The sequence below is a fragment of the Giraffa tippelskirchi genome, chromosome 5 (genome assembly GCF_054371585.1).
Source record: "Giraffa tippelskirchi isolate mGirTip1 chromosome 5, T2T-mGirTip1v1.2.pri, whole genome shotgun sequence".
NCBI lineage: Eukaryota > Metazoa > Chordata > Mammalia > Artiodactyla > Giraffidae > Giraffa > Giraffa tippelskirchi.
In genome coordinates, this window is record NC_137279.1 from 15,704,279 (window position 1) to 15,725,564 (window position 21,286).

Here is a 21,286-nt window from a genome sequence, read left to right on the forward strand (position 1 = left end):
GACTACAGCATCAGTCAGGATACAAAGGATCCAGTTAGAAACATAGAGTGAAATCTATAATGGGTTTGTATTTCAAATGTGAGCCTGGCTATCACAGTATGTAACAAAGGGGGAAATGCTACGAGAACCATAGAAAAGAAAGGAGCACTTGACAGTTCAATTTTTGTACTAGTTAGATAAGACTGGGGGGTAGAAAGAAGAATGTTACTGGCAGATCATGAGTCCAGGCCAATAGAGTCAAGCCTTAGACAAGGAACTGTTAAAACTGCATAAGGGAGACTCTTGAGAGTCCCTTGGACAGCAAGGAGATCAAACCAGTCAATTCCAAAAGAAATCAGCCATCAAATATTCATTGGAAGGACTGGTGCTGAAGCTGAAGCTCCAATACTTTGGCCATCTGATGCAAAGAATCAATTCATTGGAAAAGACCCTGTTGCTGGGAAAGATTGAGGGCAAGAGGAGAAGGGGGTGGCCGAGGATGAGATGGTTGGATGGCATCACTGACTCAGTGAACATGAGTTTGAGCAAACTCAGGGAGATAGTGAAGGACAGGGAAGCCTGGCATGCTATAGTCCATCGGGTCACAAAGAGTTGGACATGACTTAGTGACTGAACAACAAAAACAACAACAAAGACATATGGCCCTAGGCAAGTAGTCTCTATTTCCTCATCTGTAAAATAAGAGATGTGAGCTAGCTCATCTTTAAAGTTCCCCATGAGCTCTTTTTGTTCTACTACGGCACATATCAGAGCAATATAGTTCCATGCAGTGAGCTTTTACAGTGCGATAATCAAGTCTTCCTGCTCACCACACAATGGATTCTTGTTTGTGGAGAGTAGATCGGAATGCTCTACCTTTCCTCAGCAAATTGGCAATGGTGATAGCAAAGAATTATAACTGCCACCCCATCTATGGTAATCCCAATAAGGAAAATTCAAGCCAGTGAATTAAAGGAGCTAGTGGTGTGGTGATCTAAAAAAGGCAGGGGAGTAGATCCCAAGAAACTGATGAGAGTCAGGCTTGGGGGGAAGGGGGGCAGGGGCGGCTCAGGAAGTGGAGGGGAGCATTTCCTCTGTGAATTGAACATGGTCCAGGGCTTGGGTCTCACTGTTGCAGACTGAACCGTGTACTCAGTCATTACAGAGAAAATGGATTTATAAATTAGGGGCAAACCTAGATTAACAAAACTTCCAAGATTTACATATAAAAGCAGAAAGCTAATTGATTTTCAGTGAGAATTACCACTGGATATGCAACCAGCTATCCAAGCTTTGCAGGCTATATAGCCTCTCTATGTATATAAGCTACATGAGAAGCCAAACTATAATCAGAAGGTGGATTAGAGGAACTCATAATGTGATTCAAATATTTAGTGCTGTCAGACTTTGCTTACCAGGAACAGACATCTGCCACTTGGAATGAAATGATGGGATATGCACAAGGACATCTGCCCCATGGATAGTTTTTAGGTGGGTCAAGGCTATGAGAGAAAACATAAACCTCTATAACCAATTCTTATCGCAATTAGTATTGACGTTCTATAAATGTTAATATTTCATCAGGCTACAATCTAATACTGCTAGCCTGGGAGAAATAATACCTCTTTAAAATGCTGATAGATATCTTTTCTTGATTCATAGTGCATACAATCCAAAAAGCTTAACTTACAGAATGGAATGTTATTTATCATATTTCCAAAGGTTTTAAGGAAAGTCACGTGGTAACCTGTACTAATTAAAAATAATATTATTACTACTTAACATTTACTGAGAGCTATATGTCAGGCATTCTTCTAAATATTTAAATTATTAACTCATTTAATCTTCCCATTAATCCTATGAGGTAGTTATTATTATAGTACCTATTTTACAGACAAGGAAAGCTTAAGTAATTGCTCAAATAGTAAAGGTTGAGCTGAGAGTAAAACCTAGAAGATCTAGTTCCAGAACCCATGTTCTTAATCACTATGCTTTAATGCCTCTCAAAATAAAAACAATGTGGATGCACCATAAAGGCTGAAAAAATCAGTATCTATTTAGCAGTGGTCCTATGGCTTTCCTATATCCTGCTCAAAGTAGTATGCCAATGGGCCTCCTCTAGACTCTGGGAGCTAGGTAGGCTGGGTGGGCTAGGGCGGAGAGCTTCAGTAGGTTCTAGACCCCACAGTTTGGTATTCTCCCCACCCCCATTCCTTGTTATCCAGGACCTCTTAACAAATGTTAAGTCCTGAGATTACCTTACCTTGGATGTCCTTGATTCTCAGGAATGTACCAAATCAAAGGCCTTAGGCTGTGGAACATTGCTTTAATACCCTTTTGAATTAAGTAGAATTGGTTATATATATATACCTTCTAGTGATTTCAGTTCTGGGTATAAACTCAAAAGAATTGAAAACTGGGTCTCAAAAAAAAAATACATGACACATGTATTCAAAGCACCATTATTCACATTGGTCAAAAGGTGGAAGCAGGACTTCCCTGGCGGTAGAGTGGATAAGACTCTACCTGTCAATTCAGGGCATACAGGTTGGATCCCTGGTCTAGGAAGATTCCACGTGCTTCGGAACAACTAAGCCCTCATGCCACAATTACTGACGCCCGTGTGCCTAGAGCCTGTGCTCTACAAGAGAAGCCACCACGACGAGAAGCCCATGCACCGCGATGAAGGGTAGCTCCTGCTTGCTGCAGCGAGAGAAAGCCCGAGCACAGCAACGAAGACCTGGTGCAACCAAAAATAAATACACAAATATATTTTTCTTTAAAGGTGGAAGTAACCCACGTATCCACCAGCAGATGAATGAATGAAGTATGGTGTATATATATAATGTAATATTATTCAGCCTTAAAAAGGAAGGCTATTCTGACACATACTACAACATAAACAAATCTTGAGGACATCAAGCTCAGTGAAATAAGCCAGTCACAAAAAGAAAAATGCTGCATTATTCCAACTATGTGGCATACCTAGAGTCATCAAATTGACCACCTTAAAAAGTAAGAGGACGGTTGCCAGGGGCTAGAGAAAGGGTGGAATGAAGAAATATTGTTTAGAAGAGTCTCAGTTTTGCAAGATAAAAACTTGCACTAGAGATGGATAGTAGTGATGGTTATATACAGTAGGAACATACTTAATACTACTTTACGGTATACTTGAAAATGGTTAAGATGGTAAATTGTATGTTATATGTATTTTGCCACAATTTTTAAAAAATTAAGTGGAATTACTAATTGACACCTACTGATCTCTCCATATACAAAAAAAAGGTCATCTTTTGTACTTGTACAGACTAAATATTAGCTAATAGTCTCTATGTCTAGTCTCAAAATACTGAGATAAGCTATTGAAGGCTCACAGGAATATCTGAAAACCAAGTATCTTTCAAAAACTTCATTATAATAATAGGTTTTTTAAAGTTCACAATTTGTAGTCATTCATTTCAAGCTACTGTGTGGGTTTATTTAGACTCTTGATACTTAACTATATCCTTATTTTTAGCACAAAGGTAAGTAGTAGAATTGAGAATTAAGACTTACTGAAAGTAGACCTAATTCCCATACTTATTTGCCACTTGCTATCTGACCATAACTGGCTGAGTTACAAAACCTCTCTGAGCCTTAAGTTTCTTCATCTATAATATGGGAACACTAATTCCTAGGCCCTGGATTAAATAATATAAGTAAAGAGCTATTGACCAGGTATAAGTAAAGAGCTTATTTACCAGGTGTCTAAAACACAGTAAACACTCATTAAGTCGTTGCTATTGTTCATAAAATATTAACACAATAAGAATAGACAGTAGAAAGGGATAGAAATTGTAGAATCTTTCAAATTTTATCAGCTCTCCAAGTGTGAGATAGCGACTTTCTATACGAAGTAAAGATAGGTTACTAGAATTTGTGACAATCAGGTTGTAGGGGAAAAGAAAACTATGTTGATTGATTTTAATATTTTGCTTAAATAGTTAATAGTAGCAATGAGAAAAGCAGTATGTCTGTGGTCATGGAAGATATTAAAATAATTGTATGAAAATATTTTGTGGAACTTCTTGCCAATAAATTGCCAGTCTAGATGAAATGCATGATTTACTAAGAAAATGAAAACCAAACAAGTCAATAACCACAGAACATAAAACTGAGCAAGCTCAAATAATTTTACAAGCACATTCTACAACTTTCAAAGAAAAAAAACAGCATGGTAATTTTCTATTATTCAAACTATTCCAGAGCATGGAAAAAATGGTGAAATTTTCTCAAATCACCTTACAAAGCTAGACTAATCTTAATATCAAAAGTGGATAAAGGTAACACAAAGAAATAAAACTGTGGGCCAATCTTATACATAAAGACTCTGAAATCATGTTAAATATATATATATAAACAAATCGAATGTAACAAGTAATTAACACAGTAATGAAATAGTTTATTCTTGAAACATATTAGGTTGGTGCAAACATAATGACAGTTTCAGACCATGAATTTTAAATCATTATAACTAGGCTCAAACATATCTTTATTAATCAAAATAGGAACCATTATAATCAATACATTTTTGCCAATGAGAAATAAGTTTGCTTACTCCTGTAGCATAAAGTGAAAGTGAAAGTGAAGTCACTCAGTCATGTCCGACTCTTTGCGATCCCATGGACTGTAGCCCACCAGGCTCCTCCATCCATGGGATTCTCCAGGCAAGAATACTGGAGTGGGTTGCCATTTCCTTCTCCAGGGGATCTTCCTGACCCAGGGATTGAACCCGGGTCTCCCACATTGTAGGCAGATGCTTCACCGTCTGAGCCACCAGGGAAGTCATAAAATCTGTGCTTCAGGAAAGTGAAGAAGAACTAAAGAGCCTCTTGATGAAAGTGAAAGAGGAGGGTGAACAGTTGGCTTAAAGCTCAACATTCAGAAAACTAAGATCATGGCATCCGGTCCCATCACTTCATGGCAGATAGATGGGGAAACAGTGGCTGACTTTATTTTCCTGGGCTCCAAGATCACTGCAGATGGTGATTGCAGCAATGAAATTAAAAGACGCTTACTCCTTGGAAGGAAAGTTATGACCAACCTAGATAGCATATTAAAAAGCAGAGACATTACTTTGCCAACAAAGGTCTGTCTAGTCAAGGTTATGGTTTTTCCAGTGGTCATGTATGGATGTGAGAGTTGGACTATAAAGAAAGCTGAGCACCGAAGAATTGATGCTTTTGAACTGTGGTGTTGGAGAAGACTCTTGAGAGTCCCTTGGACTGCAAGGAGATGCAACCAGTCCATTCTAAAGGAGATCAGTCCTGGGTGTTCATTGGAAGGACTGATGTTGAAGCTGAAACTCCAATACTTTGGCCACCTCATGCGAAGAGCTAACTCATTGGAAAAGACCCTGATGCTGGGAAAGATTGAGGGCAGGAGGAGAAGGGGACGACAGAGGATGAGATGGCTGGATGGCATCACCGACTTGATGGAAATGGGTTTGGGTGGACTCAGGGAGTTGGTGATGGACAGGGAGGCCTGGCGTGCTGCAGTTCATGGGGTCGCAAAGAGTCAGACACAACTGAGCAACTGAACTGAACTGAAAAGCATTTTCTGCCTCCTGCTGGTTGAGGAAGCACTTTCCCTGCAAAGTTGTCAAGATGCTTGAAGAAGTGGTAATCTGTTGACAAGAGGTCAGGTGAATATGGCGGGTGAGGCAAAACTTTGCAGCCCAACTTTCGCAGCACTGGTTGTGCAACATGTGTTTAGGCATCGTCACAGAGAAGAACCGGGCCCTTTCTGTTGACAAGTGCCAGCTGCAGGCACTGCAGTTTTCGGTGCAACTCATCAATTTGCTGAGCATACTTTTCAAATGTAACGGTTTTGCCAGGATTCAGAAAGCTTTAGTGGATCAGACCAGCAGCAGACCACCAAATAGTGACCATTACATTTTTTGGCTGCAAGTTTGGCTCTGGGAAGTACTTTGGAGCTTCTTCTCGGTCCAACCACTCAGTCATTGCTGACTGTCATATAAAAATCCACTTTTTGTTGCATGTTGCAGTCTGATCAAGAAACGGTTTGCTGTTGTTGCATAGAATAAGAGAAGACAACACTTCGAAACGATTTTTTGACTTTCAGTCAGCTCATGAGGCACCCACTATCAAGCTTTTTCACCTTTCCAATTTGTTTCTAATGCCAAATGACTGTAGAATGATCAAGGTTCAGTTCTTTGGCAACTTCTCAAGTAGCTGAAAGAGGATCAGCTTTGATGATGCTCTCAGTTGGTTGCTGTCACCTTCTGATGGCCAGCCACTATGCTCATCTTCAAGGCTCTCATCTCCTTGGGAAAAGTTCCTGAACCACCACTGCACTGTGTGTTCATAGCAGTTCATGGGCCAAATGCATTGTTGATGTTGCAAGTTGTCTCTGCTGCTTTACAACCCATTTTGAACTCAAATAAGAAAATGGCTCAAATTTGCTTTTTGTCTAACATCATTTCCATAGTCTAAAATAAATATAAAATAAACAGCAAATAATAAGTGATTAGCAAAAAAACACAGAGAAAAACGCACATTAAAATGATGTATAACATAACCACATTTATTTAGAATGTATTCCAATGTCAAATGGCAAATTTCAACAATGCAAAAACTGCAATTACTTTTGCACCAACCTAATAGGAATGATTTAGCACAGAAAAAATATAAACACAATTTATCATATTCATAAATTAAAAGAACAAAACCTATAAGATTTTATCATTAGATCCCTCAAAAAAGCATTTGATAATTTCAGCTGTGATTCCTAAAAATCATAAAGAAATGGGAAATAAAAACTGGTGAAATACCAAAGACATTTCCATTAAAAATAGAAACAAAGAAGCCTACTATTCAGTTTTTCAACACTGATTTTGATAGTCTAGCTAATACAATAAGATAAGAAAAATAAAAGTAATATAAATATTGGAAAATAGGTAAATTATGATTACTTCAAATACTATGATTTATATTGTGACAATAGATGTGGACTTAAAACAATAATTAGCATTAATAAGAGACCTCAGTAATGGGAAGGAATATAGAATAAGTAATTTTTAACCTATGTGCATGCTCAGTCACTTCAGTTATATCTGATTCTTTGCAACCTCATGGACTGTAGCCTGCCAGGCTCCTCTGTTCATGAGATCCCCAGGCAAAAATCCCATAGCTTTCCTTTATATTATCATAAAGAGGTAAAAAAAAGTTTTTTTAATAGAAAAAGTCCCATTCACAAGGATGTTTAACAAACAAGGTCTAATCTTTGATTTAGCACTAAACATTTTGCCTGAGACAAGAGTACATATTTTAAAATGTTTTCAATCTTTGAAGAATAAAAATCCTATCATATGCATAGAACAGTCTTATGGACTCTGAGGGAGAAGGTGAGGGTGGGACGTTCTGAGACAATAGCATTGAAACATGTATATTATCATATGTGAAACAGAACACCATTCCATGTTCGATGCATGAGACAAATGCTCAGGGCTGGGGCAATGGGATGACCCAGAGGGATGGGATGGGGAGGGTGGTGGGAGGGGGGTTCAGGATGGGGAACACATGTAAACCCATGGCTGATTCATGTCAATGTATGGCAAAAACTACTACAATATTGTAAAGTAATTAGCCCCCAACTGAAAAAAAAAAAAAAATGATGGTCATGATAACATTTGAAAAAAAAAAAAAAAGAAATTAAACGCAGGGCTAGTGTTCCTGTACCTGCTGAGAACTCAGCTGAACTGAGTCAATCAACACTTCAGTTAATAAAATTTGATCACCGCAAGGCTAAAAAAAAAAAAAACAAAAAAAAACCTATCATAAAATAGTTCACCCTATCTACTCTAACTCAGTGTGTAATCATAAGGTTATGCAAAACTAAAATTAATCACAAAAACCTAAAGATTTGAAGGTTGGTATTTCAACACTGAACCAGCTCATTTAGATATTAAGTACAAGTGTTAAAACATAACATAATCTATGGATAACATGCTAAAAATCTTTTTACATTGTAATAATTATGCTGCTAGAGAACAGTGGTATTAAACTATCATTACCAGAGCTGAAAATTATTTCGTTTCTATTTATAATACTTTCAACACATTTGATTAACTTTGAATTCCCTTCCACTTCAAATTATAAAAACAGTGTACAGGATTCAATGTTTTAGTTTGTAAATTAATAAATATTGACAAATCTGGGGGAAAGAAGCACATAGTAGGCAAAGTACTTGGTTTAAAATATCTGAAGAGATCTGTTACTGGATAGTTTTATCAAAATCCTTTCTAACTAAAAAGATCCTTCACTCTGCATCATCACAGAAAATCAGAAAGAGGTATATACTACCATTGCAGCATTAATCTTGGGAAAATTCAGATTCTGTATTACTTTAGCATTGAACCAAACCAGGCTATGTGCACAATAAATAAAATGTCTTAAAACCATACGGATCCTTTATTTCAGGAATAAGCACTCACTTGAAAAGTTAAAGTAGGAAAAATAATATTACTTAAAATGAATTAAGTGCCACAATCAACAATAAAAATTTGTAATTTGCAAGAAAGTAGAAGAATGTCTTTTCCAATTAACATGTACACCCATGGTGGATTCATGTCAATGTATGGCAAAACAAATACAATATTGTAAAGTTAAAAAATAGAAAATAAACTAATTTAAATAAAAAATAAATTAAAAAGTTATTAATAAAAAAAAGATTATGAAGGATTGGTTTCTTCACACACACTCATATACACACAAAGAAATTTCTCTAAAGCTTTATATAGAGTTAACTATTAGCTAATGAAGGTGGGAAGATAATTAAAAATCTCAACCTCTAAATACGATTCCAAAATTAACTTGTCAGATTAATTCATTGGATAGAAGGTGTTGAGCACCCACTGTGGACTAGGTATTTATCATTGTGAACCAACAAAAAGCATGCACTGGAAAAGGACATTTAAACAATTATACCCTTGAACAACTTGAGTTTTAAAATTCCCCTCACTATTCCCTTAAGTTGATTTCCACCCTGGTGTTCTTTTCCAGTTCTAAAAAAAGAGAATAAAGAAATTTCCTAAATAAGCCCTACTTATTCGGAATAGAAATGGAAGAGAAAGGATGTATTAGTTCTTGAATTCTTGTTTCCATTTGCTCTCAAATGTGCTTCTAATGTTCAATTTTCTCTTCAAAGAAAATCATGATTTAGAAAAACAAAAAGTACAACCATCTTTAGCATTTAAACAAGTATATTGTTCAGTTCTTACTAAAGTCACCAAAGACTGAAACTCAGAAAAAACATTTAAAAAAATATTTATTCTAGGTTATGTAATGCCATTCACCATAGTAATGATCTGATACTTTGGTATAAGACTTTCTAAAATAAATATTGCCAACAGGTAGAAAATTTTCCTTGGCTGTCTTAAGACAGCCCTTGAGGGAGTTTTTATCAGTGTATTGGCTCATAACTTGAGTGGTGATTTAAATAAATGTCACTTTTATCACTTAATGATAATCTTATTGAGGGTAATTTAACTGGGAAAAGAAAATGCCATGTTGCTTCTTCCTCCCAAGAAAAAGGGGTGCCTTCCATTTCAGACGTATCTACCTACCATCTACAAATTGATATAGATACAGCTATATATACACACGTATGTATATATGTCCAACAAAGGTTTGACTTTGAGATCTCTCTTCCTCTTCTTTCTGATTCATTATTTTCAGTGTGACCCTCAAACTGTACTGCCTTTCACATTTATTCATTCATCAATGAATAACTGAGTGTATGAATGTATTGAGTACCTTCTGCATGCTCAGTTTTATGTCAGATGTAAAGGAAGATACAATATGTATGTATAACTGAATCACTTTGCTGTACACCAGAAACTAATACAACATTGTAAATCAACTGTACTTCAATTCAGAAAAAAAAAAAAGAAAAGAAATAAGACAGTCTCTGCCCTCCAGAATCTTTCATCTCTTCCAGGGGCAAGATATAACACAATATATCATTAAGCAATTTATAAGACTAGTGCCACAATGGTACAGATAACATGCAATTTGCATTGATGCAGAATTTTACAGTTTCAAACACTTTCTTGTGTTTAACGCTCAGAACAATATTGTTAAGTACACATTATTAGCCCCACTTAAGCAATGGGGAACTTGACATTCAGAATTTTAAGTGGCCTGCCTCAGTCAATAGGTTATGAGTAGAAGGAAGAATCAAGACTCAAGCCAAGGTTTTCTGATTCTAAGCCTAGTGCTATTTTCAATTACAGCACAGGAAACCAAGGATTGAGATATTTAACAGGGCAGCAGCCAGCCTTCCGCTAGAGGTGGAATTAAACTAAACCTGATAAATATCCAAATTAATTTTATTTTGCAAATATTTGTACTTCAGTGTTAGACATACCACCCAACTACCGTTTCCTCAGATTTAGTGCTTTAGTGCTCTTACCTGCTCAGTGAGAGCTTTGCTCGCAGAAACGGGGGTGTCAAATACAATAAAAAGCTGGCCTAGGAGGATCATATAAATCTTGAGCCATAAAGATAAATCTTAAAGATCTGGTTTCAACTAATCCTTACACATTTTGTTTCGCCTCAGAGCCAGAGTGTAACTCGCCCCTACCCTTTTCTAGCATTCTTGCTCCAAATAACCACTTACTTTAAGATATCAATGGCTGACCCTACCTCAAATTCCACAGGTTCATCCCAGTCCTGCCACCGGACCGTAGCCCCTGCCCAGACACCTCCCACTCCTCCCCAATGGTTATGATACCTAGGTTCGAGTTTTGCAGGTGCAGTCGCTTGCCATTACACAGCATTGACAGATAAGATGTGACCTTTCGACTCCGTCCTTGGGAACCTCAAGCTGGACGCGCAGCGTAGTTCCACAGCCGAGAAAGGGGCTTCCCGGCTCGGGAACGAAGCCACGGAGAGTACACGGTCCGAAGCGAGGTCTCTGACAACTCGAACGATGCTGGGCGACTGGGCGTGCATCACTCCGCCTCATACTCCTGCCAACTGCAGGAGACTTGGTCCGGCAACCAATCCATCCCAGCTCACGGGCAAGTCCGTGCCAGCCGGACCTTAAGCGGGACCCCGACGACAGGCTGTTTACGGCGGCGGCGGCAGCAAAGCCAAGGACGCCTGCCCCCAGCGCCCATCGCCGCCAACCTAAGACCTCCCCCCCCGCCCCAGACTGGACCGCAGAGAAGCGTTTCTATGGAAACCCCCTAGGGATCACGTGACGCATCCGGAGGCCCAATCGCCTCTTACCTCTGCCGGCGGCACCGCTTTTGTCCCTCCCTCCTGCCCCGCCCCCTCCCTCCCACGCCTCTGTCGCCCCGCCCCGCCCCTTTCCCGCAGAGAGTCCGCACATGCGCGCTGCGTTCTGCGCGCTACCGCCCCGGCGCGCCCCGCTGTGGGGCGCGTGGGGGCGGCGTAGGAGGGTCGAGGAAGGCGCGAGCCTGAGGAGGAAGGAGCGCGGCCAGCGCGCAGGCCCAGAACCACCCGAGACGCGGCTGCCGGCTACGCCTCTGAGCGGAAGAGGGAAGTAGAGGCGCCAGTCTGCGGCTTCCAGCTGGGGCTGAGCTTGGTAAGGTCGAGGGAGCATCGAGAGGAGGCCTCTGCCGCCGGTCCGGAGCGGGGATGTCGAAGAACACGGTGTCGTCGGCCCGGTTCCGGAAGGTGGACGTCGATGAGTACGACGAGAACAAGTTCGTGGACGAGGAAGACGGGGGCGACGGACAGGCCGGGCCCGACGAGGGCGAAGTGGACTCCTGCCTGCGGCAATATCCTTCAGTTCGCCGGCCTCCCGACCCCACCCGACCCGGCCCCTCTTCCGGGACCCCGCTGCGGGCAGGGCGTGAGGGCGGGGACCCCCGCCTCCGTGGGCTCCCTGTCGTGAGTGGGCAGGAGGGCTCTTCCATTTGTCCCGAGACCCCCGGGTCCCGCCCTCGGAAACTTACCTTCCCAGCGCGCCGTCCACGCCCCCGATTCCTCAGGTTGCGCCCGGAGTTCTCGCCTCCCGGGGACCGGCGGTGACGGCCGCGCCCTCGCGGCGCTGGTGCTGGTCAGTCGGGCAGCTGCAGGGCGCTTAAGTGGCCCTCTCAGATCGTATTTACCGGGTTTTCATTAGCACCCACGTCCGATTGGGAGGAGCGGGCATTTTTCTTCAGTGATTTTTTTTTTTATTGTGGTGGTTTTGTTGTGGCAGCGTTAGGATAGTTTGTTTCACGCCGGGAGAGATGGGGCGGCTTGCAGAATTGAGGCCCTCTGTCTGTTTTTTTAAGCTTGTGGGCGCTTTTTTTTTTTTAAGAGGAAGGGATTTGACAAAATACAGGTTGCACAGAGTTGGTTAACCAGGGAAAAGGGAATGAATGCAAAACTGCCCAGAAAGAAGCTGGAAGCATTTTACCTGCTAGACGGAAAATGCATGTAGAGAATCCCTGGAAATATTTTAAATAAACCCCAAAGAATAACATAGGAGAAGGTGAATCATTTATACAAAACCGAATCATTTTGTAATGCTGGAATCGTTTCCGTTAAGTTAAAATGTGGCTGTCAGTTCCTGGTTTGGGTTTTGCATATTTGAATATTCATAACTTTGAGGGAGCATTTGCATCAGATCTTTTTTCAGAAAAATGTAAATGTTGCAATAACCAAGGCTGTCGTTTTAGAGATTCTCAATTACTGAATTCACTCATTTCTAATTATTCTTGGGTGTGTTCATAACATTAGGAAGGCTCTTTAGACTTTCCTCATCAGTGGCCTATTAAATTAAATGGGGAGATACATGAGTGAAAATATTTGGTAGCAGCCACAGCTGGTCTTACAGTCACCTAAAATACAGCATTAAACATTTATCAACATACAGATGTTTCTTTGATTTCCGTGACTTTCACAATCAGCTGTTGCTGTTTTGCATTATTTAAAATACTTAAGTGTTTGGGGTGGAGGGGGGCGGTCTCATGAGTGAGCCAATCTGCAAAAGGCATGCTTCCTAGAAGTCCATTAAAGCCTTGAAAATAACAGCACGCCACCAACCATAGTTTTTTAGTCAGACTTTTTCTTTAGACCATAAGTGGTGAAGATTATTCGGTGTAAAAACATTCTTCATGATGCATAAATGATGTTTTGTGAGACTAACTTTTTCTAGGTGATGTGTGATAACTCTTCAGTGGTACTGCTGTATCCGTATAGTGGATCTGCTTTTAAATCAGTTCATCTTGAAATGTAAAGATACTATCTCTTCTTGTTTCAACAAGAAGAGACAAGCCTTGATCAGGCACTACAGATGGAGGAACAAGTGAACTCTGTGAGGTTTTCCTTTTAGGGCAATGACTGTACATTCTGACAGTCTGATTGGCCTTCTGTTCTTCATTCTTGCTAACTCACTGGTGCTTTCAAAGCGAGACTAAATTTAATAGGTGTGGCCTAAAGCAGTTTGAATGACCTTCATGAAATATGAGAGAAAATATTCAAAAACAGAAAAATTAAGTTGCCACCTATAGGGCATTATTTTATCTTCTGTAATGCCTCTTATCATCAATAGTGAGAGATTGCTAATGTATATCATTCAGATTGCTAGAGTAATCTGCCAGCACTTTTCTACCAGCATTTCAATTAATATAGAACATAATTCTAATTAAAGGATAGGCAGACAGGCTGGCCTAAATAATTCTGATATATATTTTAGAATTTTTTAAAATATTACTCTGGATAATGTTTGCACATGTGTCTTACAGGAAAATGAAAGGTTATTAAGGTGTTCAGTTAATAACTAGAGCCAAGGGTGAAACAGTTTTTGCCTTATTTTTTAAAAATTTAATGCTCTCTTTTGTTTTCAGTATTTTACCTTTGATTGACATCCTTGAAACCAACATGTTGAGTTTTCCAGTATTGAACATAGCAACCATAGTAATTTTTCCTTCTATGCATAACATCAAATCTTAAGAACCAGTGGTTCCTGGGAGTTATCGTGCTTTCCTGAGGGCTGCCCTTTGCTGCTATCCCCTTAACCTCCATCACAGGAAACATGACAGCTGCCCTACAGGCAGCTCTGAAAAACCCCCCCATCAACACCAAGAGCCAAGCAGTGAAGGTAAGTCACAGACAACACGCTGTCTCTATTGGTATCTCAGTCTTCTTACCAGAACCCTCTAAAGTGTCACACAATCAACAAATGTCTTAACTGTTTACCATCTTTGACATCGAAGAGCTTACAATGTAGTTTGATAGGTGGAAAATCTGTATAAAAAATTAGTGCTCCAACATTGAGTTGTGATAATACTGCATGGTAGATAGTCTTAAGTTCTAATGACCGAGAGATCTGTATGTTTTTAGAGGAGGCCTCAGGTTGAATTTGAGCAAAGGCTTGAAGAATAAGTGAAACTTTCACAAAATAAACAGATGCTACTTGCTTTTGAAAGATTTTTAAAAATTCTACAATTCTCGTAGAATTAAATTTTAATATTTAATTCTGTTAGATATTGAAAACTCAGAAATGTGGGGGAATAAAAAGATAATCATAATCCCACATCCATAGATAATTATCACTTTTTGTTGTTGCTATATGCTTATAGAGTTTTTCTATGAGTGTTTTTTTTAATTGGAATTTTATAACCTGCTTTTCATCTGTATAGCAGTATACATGAGCAGCTTTACTTGGTAATAAGTTTATCTCTACAATATCTTTTTTAACATCTGTATATTGATAATCCTACAGTTTAGTTATATGTAACCTTTTGTCATATATTTATTGACTTTTTTTCTGTCATAAATAGTACTGAAATGAACAATCTTTGGTAAAGTCTGAATTGTTTCCTTTGAATAAATTTCTGGAAGTGAGTGTCTGAATTTTAGACCACACATTTTTTTAAGGCTATATGTGATATTACCATACTACCCTTCAGAAAAGTTGTAAAATTACATTGCCTCTTAACAGTCTTTCAGTAATTCTTAAGAACCTATTTACTTAATTGTTTAAAGCCCAGATTAAATTCTGATATTTAATTCTGTTAAATATTGTAGAAAACTCAGAAATATGCGGAAATAAAAATGTAATCATCCATAATCCCACATCCAGAGCATTGACCCCCCAATGTCCATAGCCATTCATGCATCCTAGGAGCCCCAAGTATCTCCTTAGTTAAATACCAGTAAATAATAACTTTGGTAAGTGCATAATTATTAACTAGGCAACATAATCGTTTAAAGTAAGTAACGTCATTGAAATTTCAGTTTTACCACCTTCTGCTTTTATGTGGGTGTTTTTTTTTAATCAGAGCTTGTGGGTGGGAGGTTATAGCTCTCCATACAAGGGTATTTTTCTAAACAGGATAATTGCATAGTCTTTAAACTGGAGACAGCAACAGGTGGCAGAAACATACTGTAAGATCATGACCAGCAGGAATGCGGAAGGTGTTATCACTTTGTGTTGAATAGAAAGAGAAACATTGTTGAAAGGGGAAATTAAGTGTTCCCTGTACTTGGCTTGCTGGGTGAAAAGTAACTGCTGTTGGAGCAGTCTTGAATCAAAGAAAAAGATCATTATAAATGAAGATCACTCTAATATCTATAGTCACTTGATTATAGATATGAAATGAAAAATAAGTTTTAGAAACTTAAATTTTTATTTATTAATTTATTTCTGAAGGATGCTTCAGGGTAGAACTGTAATTCAGTTTCCTTTTTTTGGTCTGTATTTTTTTTTAATCAAGAAGCGAAATGTGTTGATTTAATAAGTTGATAATTTGTTACATCTATCTGTAAGCAAACCCTTTCACCTCTACCTTCAAATATATCAAGAATTTGTCTACTTCTGACCACCTCTGCTGCTACCATGCTAGCCAAAACCAGCCTGTCTTAGTGCAGTAATTTCCAAACTGGTCTCCCAGCTTCTGTCTTCTCTCCCCACTCCTGCCGCCCCAGGCTTATTTTCAATATGACAGCCAACTGGTCCTGTTAAAATGTCAGTCAGATTATATCACTCTTTTCCAACATCTTCTCATCTCTGTGACTGGAGGCCCGAGTTCTCATAAGGGCCTGCAGGGTTTACGTGTTCTGTCTTCCGACTGCCCCTCTGACTTCCTGCCCTGCGCTCCGCTCCAGCCCCCTTCATCTTCTTGCTGTTCCTTGAGCACGCTGAACACACACTAACAGCGGTTACTCTTCTCTCTGTCTGAAATAGTTACCTCAGATACACCCAAGGTTTCCGCTTCCTTTCTTCAGGTCTTTACCCAAATGTCACATTCACAGTGCAGCCTTTCTAAAAACTGAAACTCCCCAACACAAAAATGAGTCTGAATGATCTGTTATTTATTTACCCTCAGGATCGAGCAGGCAGCATTGTCTTGAAGGTGCTCATCTCTTTTAAAGCTAACGATATTGAAAAGGCAGTTCAATCCCTGGACAAGAATGGTGTGGATCTCCTAATGAAGTATATTTATAAAGGCTTTGAGAGCCCCTCTGACAATAGCAGTGCTGTGTTATTGCAGTGGCATGAAAAGGTAAGTTATGAATTACACAATCTGTATGACCGGTTCCTTTGTAATGGAAAATAACTTTGGCAACCTCTACCCTAAATACCTGTTTTGACTCTTTGGTTATACATTGGTTGTCACTACAAATAAATGCATGAAAATGAAAGTTTAGATTTATGCTTACTAGCCTTGGTCTTGAGATGCTGATTTGAATTCTTTAACAATTGCCAAAAGGTGGAAAACCCAAGAACCCGTGAACAGACGAACGTGCATACATGCTCGGTCGCTCTGCTCATTCGTGGTTGACCTGGCGACCCCGTGGACTCTAGCCCACCAGGCTCCTCTCCGTCAGATTTTTCAGGCAAGAATACTGGAGTGGGTTGCCATTTTCTCCTCCAGGGGATCAGCCCACATCTCCTGCATCGCAAGTGGATTCTTTACCAGTGAGCCATCAGGGATGCCCAAACAGATGAACAGAATTTGACACATACATGCAACGGAATATTATTTGACCAGAAAAAGTTTATATACATGGTACAGCGTGAATGAACCTTGAAAACATTATGCAAAGTGAAGTAAGCCAGATACAAAAAGACACAAAACACTGTGATTCCACTTTATGAAATATCTAGAGTGGGCAGATTCATAGAGACAGATAATGGATTAGAAATTACCTGTGCCTGGGGGGAAAGGAGACTGGAGAGTTATTGCTTAATGGGTACAGAGTTGCTGTTCGGAGAGATGAGAAAGTATTGTAAATAGATAGTGGTGATGGCTATACAATATTTGAATGTAATTAATGCCACTGAATATTATATTTAAAGATGGCTAATGTGGCAAATTTTATGTTACATATTTTATCACAGTTTTAAAAAATGAAATCAGGAGTAGGATCAAGAATTCTTAATTTTTTTTTTCTGTTTTTGTGCATTTTGCTTGCAGTATAAGCAGATGCTGGTATACTATCCATACCCCAGCCCCTCCTCTTCCAAAAAAATGGCTATGGGGAGTTTTTAGCCTTAGGTGAAAAACTGGTGAGGTAATTTTTAATATCCAATTCTTATATTATATTGGTAATATTTGAATAAAACCAACCACAGATAAGGTGTATATTCTCTGACATCTTACAGTTACCAAAAACTCAGTTTTTCAGAAGCTACTGTCTGGATATCTGAGTGAAAACACACCTATAAGGTATGAACAGGTAGCAAAACTTGCTGTTTAACCTGGATCAAGTCACTTCATTCCTCATACGCTCTCAAATAAAAAGAGCTAACGTTTGTGGATAGGATTATTATAACTCTCACTTTTCCCAAGAAAGCCCTAGTTTATGCCTGTTTCCAACATAATTATGGATAGTTCCCTTTTACTCTACGGTGTATCAGTTTGGAGAATAATTCATATAGTCATCCTGTTCATGGACCACCTCTTATTCACCAGCCGCTGTATTCTTTTTTTAATTGAGGTATAATTGCTTTGTACAGCCACCTCACTTTTAGTTTCTGTTTCATGGGATCCTTACAGCAACCCTATGAGATATGTAAATATCTTTATCGTCCTCAATTTACAGATGAAAGAGCCAGCTTTGAAACCTATCAGCCTAGTTTCAGTATAGTTTCAGGATCATACCAAACATTGACTGAGCACTTCTTGTATTCCAAGCACTTTATAAATGTTAACTCAATTAATTAATCCTCATAAAAATACTAGGGAGGAATGCTAATTACTTCCCTTTTTTATGTGGGGAACAGAGGCATGTGTTAAGTCTTCTTTTCTTCCTAACAGTCACCAGTTTTTGCCAGCCTTATCTCCTAAATACTTCTTAGATCATCCACTCAACCATCTTTAATGCAGCTGTTCTCAGCTTCTCAGTTTGTTGCCAGGGTTTCCTCAGATGGTCTCTTGGCTATCAGTTTTTCCTCCCTCAAATCTGTTTTCCACCCAGTTGCCAGAATGATCTCTCTAATGTCCAAATCTACTCTTGTAAGTCCCCTGCAGAACTGAGTCCAAATTCCCAGGTCCAGCCTCATCTTCCGTGTTGTTCTTCCCCATATACTATAGCAGTAAGCATAGTAATGTGTTTCCAGCTGGACATACCATAATATTCCACACCTCTATAGCTTTGCTTATTATTTTCACCCTGCCCCAGTGCTTCCTTATCCTCTTATGTCAGTCTGTCACCTACTTATCCATTTAATGTGTCGTTTTCTCCAGGAAGCCGTAACCTCACCATTCCACTTTTCTCTGTGCCCTCAGGTAGTGTATAGGCCCCTCCTCTGTGCTTTTCTAGCACCCAGAGCATAGCTCTGTCATTTCACACATTATATTTAAATAGCCTGTGTGTATGTCTGTCTCTTCCCTGTCTCCATGTATTTGTTCACTTTTGTACCCCTAGCCTCTAGCGCAGTACCCAGTACACACAGGTGTTTCAGTGTTTGTGACTACAAGTAAACCAGAGCTTCAAATTCCTAATACTTAATCACAACTTCGACTTTTTCCAGGTAATGTCAAAGTTCCTAAGTTCTTAGCTATTAAGTAGTATTTTCTTAGCTTGAGAAAAGAAAAATCTGACAAACTCTGAGTGCTTTAAACTGGAGCTTAGTATGGTCAAACCCAGTTTGAATTTCTTGCTGGCACTGCTGAGAATAAGAGCAACATGAAATGTCCTAAATTTAAATTCATGGTTATATTTAAATTTATACCCTAACCCCAGCCCTAACCTGTTTTCAGCAGGAACATCAAGCTGCAGATCTCTAAGAACATACTGTTATTTGAGAACAACACACTAGAATGTTAACTCGCACCTCAGTAGAATGGGAGTGCCTGAGAGCAGGCACTCGGAAGGTTTCTTGGTTGTTGCTGTTACTGTGTCCCCAGTGCCATGAACAGTGCCTGGCCCATAATAGGTGCTCGAGAAATACTTGTTAAAAAAAAATCAGCGAATCCAAAATCAGTTGCTGCATATGCCCTTCCTTGAAGAAAAATGTTTTACTTGGTGTGAGAACTGAGCCTTTACAATTCTGTCAACACTGACATTTTGGTTTGTGTTTAGGCGCTTGCTGCTGGAGGAGTGGGATCCATCGTTCGAGTCTTGACTGCAAGGAAAACGGTGTAGTCCGGCAGGAACTGGATTTCTCCCATGGGGTGGGAGTTGCTGGTACCAAGACCAAAACAACCAAATGCCACCGCTGCCCCACGGGTAGCATCTGCTCCTCTCAGCTTTGCCTTCTTGCTTCCTTTTCATATCTATACAGAAGAAAATTACATACATATCAGTTTTCCCTAAATGAAAATTGGGATAAGATAAAAGAAATATTTCAACAGGAGCGTGTCATGATCTCAGAATGATTTCAGTGACGTGGATACCAGTCTGTACATAGCATAATTTACACTCAACTTTATTGTGCAATTGTTCCCCTGTTGGCTGGGTTTTCCTTTGTTTGTTGTTTGGTTTTTGGGAGGGGTTTTTTGGCTTTGACTAATAGAAATTTGATCAGAATTGGAGGCCAGTTTCTTAACTCATTGCTAGCCAGGAAATGATCTATATATATTAAAAAAAAAAAAATGTTTGAGAGACTGTCAGCTATTAACATTGCAAAACTGGACCAAACTTCCCTTATTTAAAGAAATGTATTTCTGGAACAAGTGGTGGCTGAACACCATGACCAAGTCCAGCTCTGTTTTTGCTTCCCTCCAGATGATGTGAGTTTAAGTCTGCTTCTTCCTCTCCACATCCAGTAATCGTGGCCTCTTGATTTCTCTGTGGTCACCCAGGGTACAGAGCAACAAATCTTGCTCTACACAAATGTATCTCTAAAATGCCAGATTTGGCACGAGCATAAACTTTGTTTTCCAATAATATGACCCTATTTGGGGAAACTACTCCAAATCAGAAAAGATGTGGAAACTATGATGTAGTTCAAACTCTGGGCAGCCTCTGAATGAAGAGATATTTTCTTTATTCGTACAGTAGCCGCCTTCGACATTATGAAGTATATAACTAGTATTTAATATGTCCTATAAATGTCTTCTTTAGTGTTCTTCAGGGTAATTGGGACCTCAAAGGATTTGGTTCAGATCCAAACACATACACATTCTGTATTTTAGGTCAGTGTTTTTTTAAAAAAAGAAAATACCACACATCGAAAAGTGTTTACTTTGTTGGACAAACCAAATGGGTTCTCAAAAAATGACCGGTGCTTATGAAAAATTATTATTATTTAGTAGCTCTAAAACAAACCACCTGAATGCTTATGACCAAGCGGGAAATCAGAGTGTAGCTAGTATTTACATTCAACACCAGTGTATAATCACTGACCTGTGTGAAAACTGGTGCAGAAATTCTGTAAACTCTTGGCTGTTTTTGATACCTGCTTTTTGTTCTGTTTTGTAAAAATGATAATCTTCAGAAAATAAATTGTCAGTGTTGAATAATTTATTTTTGTCTTACTTTAATACTTATGAAGGCATAGTTAATGAAGAGGAAAGATTTCCTTTTTTACCACCAGGTTATTACACTCTTTGACAATAACTAATTTTGCACAGAAGGTTTATATGACTACTTTATTCAAATATAAGATAGTAGAGAAGAGAGAGTCATTAATAAATGTTAATAATGAAGTGATTATTATAATCACTCACTCTGGAGTGATTCCATAGCTGTCTGGAAGCCTGATGAACACCACTGCCAGCTCCCAAGCTCTTTCTTACACCTCTCATCTACTATCCTTATCTACTCAAGGTAGTCGCGCTTTTACCACTGCACCTGACTAGATTCCTACGTCAAAGCTTTAGAAACTTACAAAC

The 21,286-nt window shown here is 39.2% G+C and overlaps 2 protein-coding genes across 11 annotated transcripts in view; one reads left to right on the forward strand and one right to left on the reverse strand.

The window, feature by feature from the left end:
• RGL1 (ral guanine nucleotide dissociation stimulator like 1) overlaps positions 1 to 11,198 on the reverse strand; it is a 276,237-nt gene extending 265,039 nt beyond the window's left edge. For 5 of the 7 annotated variants that reach the window (XM_081492484.1, XM_081492488.1, XM_081492471.1 and 2 more), the window contains exon 1: positions 10,774 to 11,198. The gene's annotated coding sequence lies outside the window, so the exon portion shown is untranslated. Of the gene's footprint in view, positions 1 to 1,394; positions 1,482 to 10,773 lie in introns of all 7 variants that reach the window. The other 2 variants (XM_081492482.1, XM_081492474.1) reach the window with 1 other exon arrangement.
• A 381-nt stretch (positions 11,199 to 11,579) lies between these two features.
• ARPC5 (actin related protein 2/3 complex subunit 5) lies at positions 11,580 to 20,914 on the forward strand. Of its 4 annotated transcripts, none has more exons than XR_014054436.1 (4): positions 11,580 to 12,489; positions 13,847 to 14,100; positions 16,331 to 16,507; positions 19,533 to 20,914. XR_014054436.1 is itself a non-coding variant. In XM_081492528.1 (4 exons), exons 1-4 carry the CDS (start codon positions 11,646 to 11,648, stop codon positions 19,593 to 19,595), a joined length of 465 nt encoding a protein of 154 aa, XP_081348654.1. In that variant the 5' UTR covers positions 11,580 to 11,645; the 3' UTR covers positions 19,596 to 20,914. The 4 variants fall into 4 exon arrangements, 2 of the variants coding, with proteins under 2 accessions (XP_081348654.1, XP_081348655.1); XR_014054435.1 differs by having other exon boundaries at positions 11,580 to 12,069; XM_081492528.1 differs by having other exon boundaries at positions 11,580 to 11,788; positions 14,019 to 14,100.
• The last annotated feature ends 372 nt before the right edge of the window (positions 20,915 to 21,286 follow it).